At 44.8% G+C, this 12,768-nt stretch overlaps 2 protein-coding genes across 2 annotated transcripts in view; both read left to right on the top strand.

Moving 5' to 3' along the window:
• PARP1 (poly(ADP-ribose) polymerase 1) overlaps positions 1–640 on the top strand; it is a 32,513-nt gene extending 31,873 nt beyond the window's left edge. The window contains exon 23 of the mRNA XM_056486213.1: positions 74–640. Within this exon, the coding sequence (XP_056342188.1) occupies positions 74–155 (82 nt within the window). The 3' untranslated portion in view covers positions 156–640. The remainder of the gene's footprint in view (positions 1–73) is intronic.
• Positions 641–6,673: 6,033 nt separating this feature from the next.
• The window catches only part of LIN9 (lin-9 DREAM MuvB core complex component), a 39,821-nt gene continuing 33,726 nt past the window's right edge, over positions 6,674–12,768 (top strand). The window contains exon 1 of the mRNA XM_056488494.1: positions 6,674–6,752. Coding sequence (XP_056344469.1) covers positions 6,674–6,752 — 79 coding nt within the window. The remainder of the gene's footprint in view (positions 6,753–12,768) is intronic.

Here is a 12,768-nt window from a genome sequence, read left to right as displayed (position 1 = left end):
GTTCACTGTGTTTTGAGGTTTTTCTGTGTCATTAGTATTGACTGCTGTTACTATTCCTTAACATTCTTCCCAGATATATTGTGTATGACGTTGCTCAGGTAAATCTGAAGTACCTGTTGAAACTGAAATTCAACTATAAGACATCACTCTGGTGAACTGAGTATTTAGAAGCCCTGTTAGAGTTATATTGTAGTTACACTATAGCGTTGACTTCTGACATGCTTATGCATTGACTTCTCTTACCAAGATATCAAGAGCTAAACTGCAGAAAAAATTACTAAATCCTATTTAGTACAACACTTAGTGAAAGTTTTATATAAAAAGTGTGGCAGTACATGGACCTGAATTCTGATGAGAATGAGTACCTGGTTTTGTTTTATACCACTTCTAATTCTGGTGCTTTTAAGTGTTTCTTTTCATTGACCAAACTGACAAGAAAGAAAAAAGGAAATTAATCTGGTGTTCTTAGCCAAACAGAGCTGGGCAAGAGCAGGAGAAGGAACTTGAGCACGTTTGTGATACTTGCTCTGTTAAGGTTTCCCCTTGTTTAAGGTACTCTTTCTCAGTTTTCACTTGATTAAACGATAAATGTGCATTTATTTTGAGGTAAAAAAAAATAAAAGCTAATTTCATACCAACAGCTTTGTTTCAAAACTTCCAAATTGTTTTGGGTTTGAGTCATAATTTAAATGTATTTGGTAGAATGTTCTTAAACATGGTATCTCTCTCAAGGATCGAATGCCAAATATTGAAATCTGTAGTCATGTTTCAGGAAGTTATGGTGAAATTAAAATTTGGACTTTACACTGAGATTTCATCTGTCAACAGTTGGTGTGGTAAACATGGAAAACAAGCTTGTGGCTGTTTGAATTTAGTATTAGCCCAAATAAACCTCCTTTAAATACCTACCTTTAACATGATGTAAGTTGGTTGTTGTAGACTCACGTCCTAAGAAAGCTGTAAGTTGAGTTAGGGCTCAAGATTCATTCATCAAGACCTGGAATGAGGTCAGTGGTCATGAAATCCCTGTCTCCAAACATCAATACAAACCAATAATTTCAGTGTTTCATGATGTTTGTTACTTCTCACTTTTAGTTAGTCACTGAGCAATATGGGAGTACTTAGCCACAGAGCAACATCAGATAGTGCTCTTCAAAAATTGCTGATTTCCTTGAGGTATTGGGGAAAGTGATGGCTGATTCCCAAGAAGGGGACAGTTCAAGCTCATTTTGATGATTGTGGCTTCAGTCTTCAGTAACCTGTGTGGAAACTGCAGACCTATTTCCTAAAATGTTGTGTCCCAGGCCCTTTTGTAAAAGGAGATAAAGCCAAAGTTGCTGATAATTGTGCAGGTCTTTCTAGGACCCCTGAAGGAGAGGAGGATGAAGAGTGATAGATGGAAAACAAAGCTACTGTCAGGGGAGAATGAAATGTAGTAGGACTGTGTAAGTTGTTTGGCTTGAGGACAGCTGAACAAAAAAAATTGAGGTTGGTGATAATGGATTTTAAGAGAAAGTGAAGAGAGTAGCCTGTCTTCTGCCTCTTAAGTAGCTTAACCAGTGGCTCATCATTGTTTTGCTTCCAAAAAACCCTTTTGGTCAGTCACATAAGTATAATCTTGTCAGTCTCTGATAGAGAACACAAGAACTTGTTCAATTTAGTTATGAGATAGATTATTTTGCCCCCTCTAAAAAAGCAGTTTACAGTTCATTTTGGGACCAGGAGTTGAAGGCAGCAGCTTTTGATGCTCCCTCTGTCACCTGTAGTAGAGGTGGCTGAAAGTTCCTGTTTCTCCAAGCCAAGCAGCACAAGGAGTGCTTTGTGCTGTGTATGTAGTGCTCAGTTATAATTGCAGCACAAGCAAGTACATTCCAAGCTGTCCCTAACCTCGCAAATGCAGCAGAAGAAGATACTTTCTGAAAAAGGACTTTCTGAAGAGGCAGCAGGTGCCCTTTGGGGACTGTAGGAGAGCCCTGTGACCGTGACCTGCAGTGAAATTTGATGTCAATCCAGGCGCTGCTTCTGCTGCCAGCTTGTCCAAGCACAGAGCAGATCCTCTCTCCTGGAAGCTGTGCTGCCAGACCCAGTGGATGGACAGCCTCTCCCCAGGGCCAGGTTGGGAAGAGCAGCATGGTGACAATCACTGAAGGCACTGCTTTGGGAGTAGGAGCACAGAGCACAGCTGGATGAATAGGCAGACCCATTTCTGTCAAAAGCACTTGAAAGGAACGACTTGTCAAGACTTTAGGTCCCATGACATCCTGTGCTTTTTTCAGGGGAGGCATGTTGAGGAATGGCTTCTGATCTAAACGTTAAACTACCAAAAGCATCAATTTATAAATATTTAACCATTTTATCTTTATTTAGCATGGCTGCAGGCTCTGTCGTACAATGGCTCACAGACATTAAGATAGTCCGTGCAGTTAATTGAAGGAAGCCAGCCTAGGCTTAATGATTGGCAGTCAGTGTAAATTCTTTGTGACTTGCCTGAGTTCATGCAGGAAAAAAATGTCTCAGAAAAAAGATCAGAGCACAAGTTGCCCATCCTGGTACTTTAGCCATAGAACAGTGATATTCTGCCCCTTCCCCCCGCTTCAGTTTTTGATCAAAGGAAAGCTGAAGGGGAACCCCCAAACAAATAATTTCTGTATGAAAAAGACTTCTGGACACGTGAAACTTTATCAATGCCATAAAGAATTGTACCCCTAGTCTTAAATGAGGCCTGCAGCATTTGTAACTACTGAGGTCTCTGCTTCAGCCTGCTTTCTGGGAGACTGTTAACAGACCTCACTGTGTGAATTCCTGGGACATAATGACATAATTGTCTGCTGAAGTGTTATTGCAGCCAATTTATATCCCACTCAGTGTTTTGCCTGAATTACTTTTATGTATGTGTTGAGGCCCCTAACTTAGTCCATTATACTCACACTCCTGTTATGCCCATAAAAATAGTTTCCACTGTTGTGGAAAATACTCCACTGTTGTGGAGTACATGCATCTAAACAAGACCTTGTGTGTGCTTCCACTTGAAAATTAATGCCAGGCTGCTTCTCCAGAAATGGTCATTTTGGAGATGAAGTGGTACTTGTGAGAAGAAATGCAGATGTAGATCCCAGCCAAGATGAGTTGCTGTGATGATTTTCATTTTTTCTGGTGTGAAAGTAGCATGTGAGCCTGTTGTGGGCATTGCAGATCACTTCCACAGAAGGCACAGGGACAGGAAGGTGAGAAGGAATGACTTCCCAGCAACTCAAAGGGGAAACTACTGCTTCCCCCACCCCCTTGTTAAAGAGTCTAATTTCGTAATGTGATTAATGCAGCAGGATTCAGACTTCACAAGAAGGTGGTTCAGTGACTAAAGAGCACTCTTCTGCCAGCTGTCTGTGCTTTTCTTCCTATGGCCAGGGCCTGCCTAGGGGAGATGAGAAGATGACAGCATGGCTGTTCCTGTCCCATGGACACAGCACTACCTGCTCTCTGCTGAGGAGACCCTGAATGCATTGCTCAGTAGGTGGAGTAACCATGTCTTAGTATCACCTGCAGCAGCTGAGGAGCAGTGGGAGCGTGGCAGTGCTCTCTGCTGCATTTCAGCACACGCCATTAGGAGCAGTTGCCTAACGTGACCCTGGGAGAGCGAATGGCAGCAGTGCAGCCAGTTTGAGACCTCCCTCCAGCTGTGCCAAGCAGGTGAGTCAGCAGCACCTAAGGCAGGTTGTTGGCAGCAAACGAGGATGTTTTCAGTCACCCTGCCCGTCTGTCAGAAGAGTTGTGTCATTTCCACTTTGCCCAAGTGCAAACTGTAAATTTGCCAGAATGGTAAAAGGATGCACTGAAAACATTGTGTGTTTGTGTGCTGCTGACAAATAGCCCTGGCTGGGGCTTTGTCCAATGGGGTCACATTTATGTAACGTGGAAACAGTGAGCACAGGACAAACTGAAAACCAGAACACAGAGATACTGCAGCATTCTTAAAGGCCAAGATGTAAAAGCTCCTTTATCCAGGAATCATAATACAGCGTTGATTGTTACCCTTTCAACATAGTGAATGGTAATGGCTTCTGTGAAATATTTTCCAAGTGCAGCTGTTGGAATGAAATGAAGGAATAATAATCATCCTGCTGTTGGGAGCTGAATTCTACCTTCACACCTGTGAATTTCTGAGGTGATTGGCAGGAGATGTTTAGGGAGGGGGAAAATCTCTCTCATCCTTTTCATCTAGTTTTTTTGCAGTCTACTAAAACTTCTTGAAAGACACTGAAGTTCTTTTATTCCTTTTACCTCTTTCCCTTGTAGAAATTCACACTCTTGAGGACTGTTGCGAACTGTGATTGTGTTGTAAAACACTTTTCATCCCTCCCTTGCAAAGCCCTGACTCAGGAAAAGCTGTAGCATCGGGGTGGCTCTGGGCAATGCTGGTTTCAGTGCAGCCAGGCCTGATGACAAGGTTTACAAAGCACAGCAGTAAAAACCTCCCTGGTGATCAGTGTCTTCTGTCAACTGAGGAAGTCTCACCAGTCTTAGCTGAGCATTACCACACAGCCCTTGGAACAAGGGAGGCACAGCTGAAATACAGAGAAATATTGGTGTCATTAACATGTTGTTTAACTGAGCCTGGAAGGTCTGGTCCACGTTAGGCATTTTGGGTGGTGGAAGTGTTTAATTAAAAGAGAAAAATTGTGTAGGGTTTTATGTTTTGGATGTGCCAGTGTTTGAAATAGCACAGATTATTATTCAGTTGTGTTTTATTACTAGTTTCTTTAGTTTTGTGCCCTTACAGGGCTTTGCAACTGTCTGCTGTAGCAGCTTTCTGTGGAGCTGTGCAGTACAGAAAGCTCTGACTACAGTGCCCTAGGCCCTTTGGGGGCTAGGGGAGGGAAGGCTGTTTAAACAACCTTTCAAAATGACCTGAAAAGGGGGCTGGAAATGCAAGCTAGGCTTTGTATTTTCTTTTTTTTTCCCCCTTCTTTTTTTTAGCTCTGCTACAATGTACATAGAAAGCCCTGGGGGGAACTTCTAAAGCATTTCAGTCAGTTTGTTTCTTTGCTTAAAAACTGGCTTTTTCCCCCTTGAGCACAAGGGCACCACTGATTGTATTTATTTATGAATTAAAATTGTTTAATAACATGACCTATATCCTGCCCCTCTCAACCTGCTAGAGTGCCTAGTCAGCTGAGTTCATTAGAAAATTAAGAACACAAACTCTATTCATGTCCCAAGATACAAAGTCTCTATTTTGTAGAATCTTTGGTTTCACCTAGGTGCTTTAAAAGAGCTGCATACAACTAGGCATAGCATCCATTTTGCATTATACCACTCTGCTCTTGGCAAGATGTTTAACATGTGACACAGACTTAGCCTTGACTAAGATATATGTTTATTTTGAGGCTCAATTTGCATGTTCATATTTATTTTATATATTTTAAAAAAGGAATTTTTGTTGCTATAAAAGCAGTAGATACTGTTGTCAAAGCTAAACCTATGTAAAGAGTTTGGTTCATGGGCAGTTAAGGTACTTGTTCATCATGGTATCTCCATGCTTATATTTCTTGATGCTGAAGCTTTAAAATTCACTGTGGTGCAGAGATCTAAGAAAACACAAAAAACCCCCACTGCTGCTGCTTGAAGAAAGCTTTCAGGGGTAAGATGGAAGAGGGCAGGGCACAATATAAGGTGCTTGTTAGGCAATCAGCACCCACTGTTTGGGATTTGTTGGCTTTCCCTGGCACTGGGTGAGAACAGGTGAGAACTTGAGACTCCCAGGAGGCAGAGTGTCACAGACCGTGACAGCGGGGCCAGGGCTGGCTGTGCTGGGGTTGTTGTGATCCCTTACCCCTCCCGGAGCCTCACCTCTGCAGTCCTTTATGAAAAGAGACAAGGAAAATAGGCACAGTTTGGCAAAAAGTTATTGCTCAGTGAAGGAGAATGAATATAATACAATGGGATTATTTCAAAGACTCAAAGTGAGCACACCAACTTTGGGGTGACCCTTTGTGATAGCAAACACCTCCACCCCCTTCCCCCCCATCCTGAGCTGCCAATCAGCCATTCCCCCTCACCCACAGCATAAGGACAGGGAACTGTTGGAGCAAGTCCAGAGGAGGACCATGGCGGTGATAAGAGCACCTACCATGACAACAGGATGAGAAAGTTGGGGCTCTTCAGGCCTGGAGAAGTTTGTGTGAAGATCTCATGGTAACCTTCCAGTATCTGAAGGGGAGCTGTAAGGAAGCCGGAGAGGGAGTCTGACAGGAACTCTGGTAGTGATAGGACAAGGAGTAATGGGTACAAACTGGAAGAGGGGACAATTAGGTTAGATATTAGGAAAATTCCTTACTGGGAGGGTGGTGAGACACTGGAACAGGTTCTCACCCAGAGCAGCTCTGGCTAGCCCAGCTCTGGAGGTGTTCAAAGCCAGTCTGGATGGGTCTCTGAGCAACTTGTTTTAGTGGAAGACACCTCAGCCAGCGGCAGGGAACTGGAACTAGACTGGAAATGGTATAATGTCCACTCCGACTCCTGAACTACGGCAGTGCGGTCCCACCGGGCTCCCGGACGGCGCCGCTCCCGTTCCTGCCCCCGGCAGCGCCGCCGCCCGTCCCCTCACGGCCCGCGGGCCGAGGCCCCGCCCCGCGCGCGCGCCCGCCGCGCGCCCGGCCCCGTCTCCTCCCCCAGAATGCCCCGCGCCAGGCAGCCTTTGAAAAAGCGGCGCGGCTCGTTCAAGATGGCGGAGCTGGATCAGCTGCCTGACGAGAGTGAGTAGGGACCGGTGCCCCCGCTCCCGCCGCCCCCTCGTCCCGGCGGGACACCCGCGCCGCGCCCCGCCGCCCGCCCGCCTCCCCGCTTCGCTTCTTCCCTCCCGCCGCGGGCGCTGTGCGGGGCCGGCGCTCGAGCCTCCTCCCTGGCAACCGGGCCGGCCCGGCCCCCCCCCACCCCCCCGCCGCCGCCGTCGCCGCCCCTCCCGGGCGAGGCCCCGGCCCGAGCGGCGGGCGGGGAGCTCCGTCCCGAGGGTGCGACCCCCGCTGCCCTCGGGGGTGCCGGGGCCGGGCCCCCGCCGCGCCCGGGCGGCACCTGCCGGGCGGGGCGCAGTGACAGCCCGCCCTGCCCGCGGGGGTCGGGGCAGTGCGGGGGAAGCGGCGTCCTGGCCCCGGGAAGGGTGAGCTGCCCGGCGCTCCGGACCCGGCTGGCGCCCGGGAGGGCAAGGAGGGCTCGTGGATTCGTAGCCCGTACCTTGCAAGGTGCGGGTAGCCCGGCAGGGCTGGGGGTCACGGTGTGCACACCCTGTGTCTAAGGGGCACTGATGAATGCGCAAGGAAGAGCTCCCAGTTGTGTGTCAGCAGCAGGAGCCTGGCTGTACAAGAAGACAGCATGTAAACATGTTTTCATGCATGCAGTTCTGTGTATCTGCACCTCGAGTGCTGTGCCCGTTCTGGGCCCCTCACTGCTAGAGGGACATTGAGGTGCTGGAAAGAGTCCAGAGAAGGGCAGTGGAACTGGGGATGGGGCTGGAGTGACTCTTTTGAAAAACAGGTGAGGGGGTTGCTGGTGTTTAGCCTAGAGAAAAGGAGACTCAGGAGTGGCCTTATCACACTCTGAAAGGAGCATGTAGCCAGGTGGGGATTGGCCTAATCTCAAACTTCAGCAAGGGAAGTTGAGATTGAACGTTAGGAGGAATTTCGTCGCTGAAAGGGTGATGGACATTGGAATGGACTTCCCAGGGGTGTGGTGGAGTCGCTGTCCCTGGGGTGTTTAAGGACTGGATGTGGCAATTAGTGCCATGGTCTGGTTGAGATGAAGGTGTTTGTTTAAAAGACTCGGTGGTATTAGATGTATTTTTTAACCTTATTGATTCTGTGATATCCATAGGGTTTGTGTTGTTGTGGTTTTCAAGGAGCACAAGGATTTAATAAAAACCTATTATAGCTAAAAAACAGACATGGAGCTGTATATGTGGATTCAGCACAAAGTACTTGACTGGTACAGAAGAGGAAATTATTCAGTGTAAAACATGTCTAGATGCCATCTTGATATGTCCTCTTAGAAAATGTGAACTCCTGCCAAGCACTAACTAGTTTCAATAGATGTGCACAGAGGGGCAGACATCTTTTGGTGGCACTGTTTAGTTCAGCACCATGCAAGTTCACCAAGATACCAACTCTTTCCATATCCAAAGATGCTCAAAAAGGGGTGACTTGGAATGGAAATCTTGCTTCTGGCTGCTCAGTGTGGGTCTTTGTTACAGCTCCAAAAACTGTCAGGAGGAAAATTGGTTAATGTGCCCACATGGCCGGTGTCACTGTGTTAACTGAACAGATTTATGGAGGATCATCATAAATTATGGATAGAGCTGACACTCTCAGCTTGGTGCAGCTCAGTCATGGAAGCTGTGCTGCGTTTAGAAACTGATTAATACAAGTCATGGACCAATTGACACGACTGTAATTAATAATTAGCAGCAGTTTATTGCTTATTAAATGAACTTTCCCTATTCACCAGAATGGGCAGTATGTAAGTTACTGTTCCTCCATTTGCCTTGCCCATTTTCCAGAGAAAGAAAATTTGTGTGTTTCAAGTAATTATTGTGAAGTATGGAAAATAACTTTTTCTCCTCTGTTGCTTTTATATTGCCTGCAGTGATATCAGGAAGGTTTGACAGGTCTGTCAATTCACGTGTAGCAGGTACCAGAGTAGAGTATGTGACTCAGGTTCCCTTAGGATTGGGCTATGCTGGTGCCCCTTGTCAGCAGTGCCTCTGCTTGGCAGGTGAAGCAGACACCATGTGGTTGGTTGTGAAGGCAGTAAGCTTCTGCTGTGCTGACCTTGACCTTAAAGTTTGTATTTATATAAGTTTGGTGCAAGTTGAGGGGGTTTTCATCAGACAGGGAGCTTCATGTTTTCTGTAGCATTGCTGAACTGCTAGAACTGTGTAAGGAGTGGCTACCTTGTGCTTCCATTCCTATTCTATCCAGTTTTGGATGTTTTCAAATTACACTAATTACTGCCACACATAGTTCTTTCATTTCCAGTTTTATGCTTAACATGAAAATGTAAACTTAGTCCTAAGTTAATGCTGACTTCATACAGCTCTCAGTCTGCAGCTTAATATATAAAGGATAATAGCAGTAAGCATTGCAAACTTGGTTTTGGAATACTCTTATGGTATAAAAATAAATTCCAAAAAAAGTTTGAATAGCTCATGACTAAGAGACTTTGAAACTAATGCATCACCCCTGTGAATTTTCTTCAACATAGTTTATAGTAAAGTAGCAGACCATACCTGAGTTTTCACATAAAAAGAATTATAGGTAAACACAGCACAATTGGTGACAAGAAAACTGATATTTTGCTGTATGGTAAGAACCACACAGTTTTACTTTCAGATTGGATATCTGATGAAGTGGAATTTGCCCCAGAGTATTCTAATAGCACCTACTTGCCCTCTGGCAGGTTCTGTAATGCAGCTGGGCAGTGACTGTTCCTTAACCCAGGAGTGAGGTGAATGTAATGCGCACAGTTGTCTCTCAGGATACGTGCTTGTTTTATCTGCTAAAGTTTATCTCTAAAGCTGTTATTCTATCCATATAAAACAGTGAGAGGGTTCACGCTGACAGCCTGAAATGGAGTGTGAGTTCACGTGCATTTCTTGTAGTTTGAGGCCTTTCCAGTGCTGCCAGGGGAGAGCCATATAATAATTTGGGATGCGGGTGAAGAATCCTCTAGCTGAGAAAGTCCAGAATATTAAAGGTCCCAATTGCAGAAATACTTCAAATACTAATAATTTGATTTATATTTTGAAGACAAAAATTTGTTTCTGCAGGCTGTTGGGTTGGTGCCCAATCAGTGACTAATTTTAGTCAATGCCTTTTTTTTCCCTCTTCTTATCTCCTGGTAACTTTGCAGTAGAGGTAAATGGTGGGCAGCCTTGGTGCTGCAGACCAGATGGCTTTTTCTCTGTGTCTCAGAAGAGGGATTGTATTGGAGCATACATAATGCTGCCCTGTCTCCTGCTCCTGGTAATAGCAATCTGATTTGTGGGCTGCATAGTTCTAAAGCTTGTACAGTGAAGCTGAGGGGAGGCTCTGATGTGAAATGAACTTTCTGCTGAGGTGAGGCTCTGCTAAAACAGGCAGCACGTGCAGATGTGACTAAAGATTGTCCTGGTCCTGCTGGAGGCAGAGCTCTGCTGAGAGCAGCACAGGCAAAGCCACATCTTGGTACATCCTTTGGCACAAGCAAATCTGAGGGATAAGGATGCTGGGATCTGCTCTGTTAGAGGGAGAGGGAGATGCCATTTCTAACAGGAGGGTGATAACTCAGGGATCAGGGCACTGGAGTGCAGTATTCCTGCCCTGTGTGTGGGCAAACTCCAGCAAGTGGCAGGTGAATTGGAGAAGGAAGGCAGACTCCACGGGTAATGGGTGCCAGGGTTCAACTTCTACAATACAAATTCTGAAGTAAATTTTTTGCCAAATACCATGTATTGGTAGACATGGTTGGTACTGTTCGTAGGGGCTTCTGTTTCAGACAGGCAGAAGGGAAGCAGGATAAAGATCTTTCTGCATGGGTTTTTATCACATGGGAGGAGGCTGCAGTATAAAGGCAGCAATTCAAGCAGAAATGGTTGTCTTTAGGCCCCAGCCAATCTTTTGCTGTGGTTCATGGGTCCTCTGCTCTGCTGCTTTCCTAGACAGCTGCAGCAGGTTGTGGCACACCTCTGATACTTCTGTTTTCCAGCCCCATGGGGTCATGAGCCCAGCACTGATGTGGCCTGGATGTTTGAGACAAAAAAATCAGCAGAACTGTGTGAGATTGCAGTATTTGGAAGAAGGCTCAAGGTTATCTTTGTGGCTGCTATGCAGTACTCACAACTAATAATTTTTTGGGATTATTTGCTCTACCTACCTTTAAAATTGTATGTTACCATGGTATCAGCATATTGTCCATTATGAGAACACAGTGTCAAGAAGAGAGCTTTGTTATTGTGGTTCTTGTCTACAAAAGTCCTGTAGATGGGCTCACATGACTGGAAAACCTACTTCGTCATCTAGTGGTTAAATTAGGATTTGGAAATAGACGTATGTCATTTTATTAGTGGGCTCATAGCATGAGAATACTGACTCATGCTTGAAGTGAAAAGTTAGTGTTTGTTTATTTATTTATTTACCTCTTCAGTGAGCCCATAGTTTGGGAGAAGCTTTAAAAACTGCCCAAAGCCCCTTTTCCCTCTGATGTGTGTTTTTTACTTTTGGAGTTCTCATGAATAAGCTTTCCTTGCAGTGGCCAATTGTTTGAGATGCTTCCTCTGCTGAAACAACTTGTGCCGTGCTTGTGTAGATGAATGATCTCTTGGAGGATTAATGACTCAGTCTATAATAAAGGCTCATGGTTTTTTTTCCCTTCTTCTCCGTGAGTTTCTTCTGTCACACCATTTTTAGTGCTGGCAATATAGATTAATTACAAAGGTTTTTGAGGTAGTCATGCAGCCAATGTTAAAATAACTGCTCACCTGTGCAAATTTAGACAAAATAGTGTAATGATCTGGAGAGGGAAGGCATTACATCATGTAATTGCTATCTGGATCCTAGAATTTTCTATATTGATTTGGATATGCCCCTTTGTCCCACCAATTAGTGAAATCAGTAGCTATAGAACATCCCTGTGGTTACTTGGAACATTTATTTTCAAAATTATCAGCTGTTACAGATTCATTATTAAAATGAAAACACTTTCACAAACATAATATGAGTGTGTGTGTGTTCCTGTTTACGTTTTCAAATCAGCAGTTGAGAAGCTGCATTTAAACTGCTTTACTTCACTTAGTACTGAGAATGTTCATCAGGGCATTCAACTGCCCATATTGAATTGTGGTCAAACTCCTCCCCTTTTGTTCAGATACAGTGTTTTCAAATGAGGGGAGGCAGTAGGTGCTTGTCTTTAAACTTAAACCTGTCTTTTATTTTTGAAAAGGGTAAAAGGTTTTGTACTTTTCTCCCATACCTCAAAGCCTATCTGCACCAGAAATGCTCTTTTGAGTTCATATGGCATCTAGAGGAGGTGAAGTTCTCTTTATTGCAATGCTCTGTGTGTCCTCCCCTGAGCTGGGAGCAGGAGGAAGGATTCCTGGGGACTGTGTGCTCAGAGGGAACAGCAGTTCAGGACTGGAGGAGCTGTCCATGTGCAGGGACCCACACTGACTGCTGCTGCAGCCTGTGGGTTCCTAAGCCAGCCAGACATGAAAATATCAGAGCCTTTGTCATGCCAGACTTGGCAGACCTGGGGTGATTTTAACTTTAGTAGCTTTTTATCAATTTGGTTTTTATCTGGACTTCCTGAAAATCATTTCTTGCAGGTGTTACAAAACACATAAATACACTTATTCCTGACTCTTACTTATAAGCTTCCTGTTATAACACTATTTAATACCTCATAATCTAGAACACAGTTATTTTTATTGTATATCTGTGGTGCACATATTTTACAGAATCATTGGGATGTTTTTTTTTTTTTTAGAGCCAGGTGTACTGGTTTGAAGAACAGGTATCTGCTAAGAAAGGCAGGAGCCTCTCTTTGAAATGGAGGATGTAAACCCCCTCCCTCCAAATTATTATAATTTTGAAATTAAGGTGCTCTCAGGAAAAGATATGGGAATTAGGGATAACAGTTCTTTACTCTGAAAATTAAAATAGAAATGCAGTATTACAAAGAGCAAACCCAAAACACTGACAGAGTCAGAATACAACCTGACACCCTGTCAGTCAGTCAGGGTGTTGG

This window comes from Oenanthe melanoleuca, chromosome 3, assembly GCF_029582105.1.
Source record: "Oenanthe melanoleuca isolate GR-GAL-2019-014 chromosome 3, OMel1.0, whole genome shotgun sequence".
Taxonomy (NCBI): domain Eukaryota; kingdom Metazoa; phylum Chordata; class Aves; order Passeriformes; family Muscicapidae; genus Oenanthe; species Oenanthe melanoleuca.
Note: the sequence above shows the minus strand (reverse complement) of the source record. Positions and strands in the feature narration are given on the sequence as shown.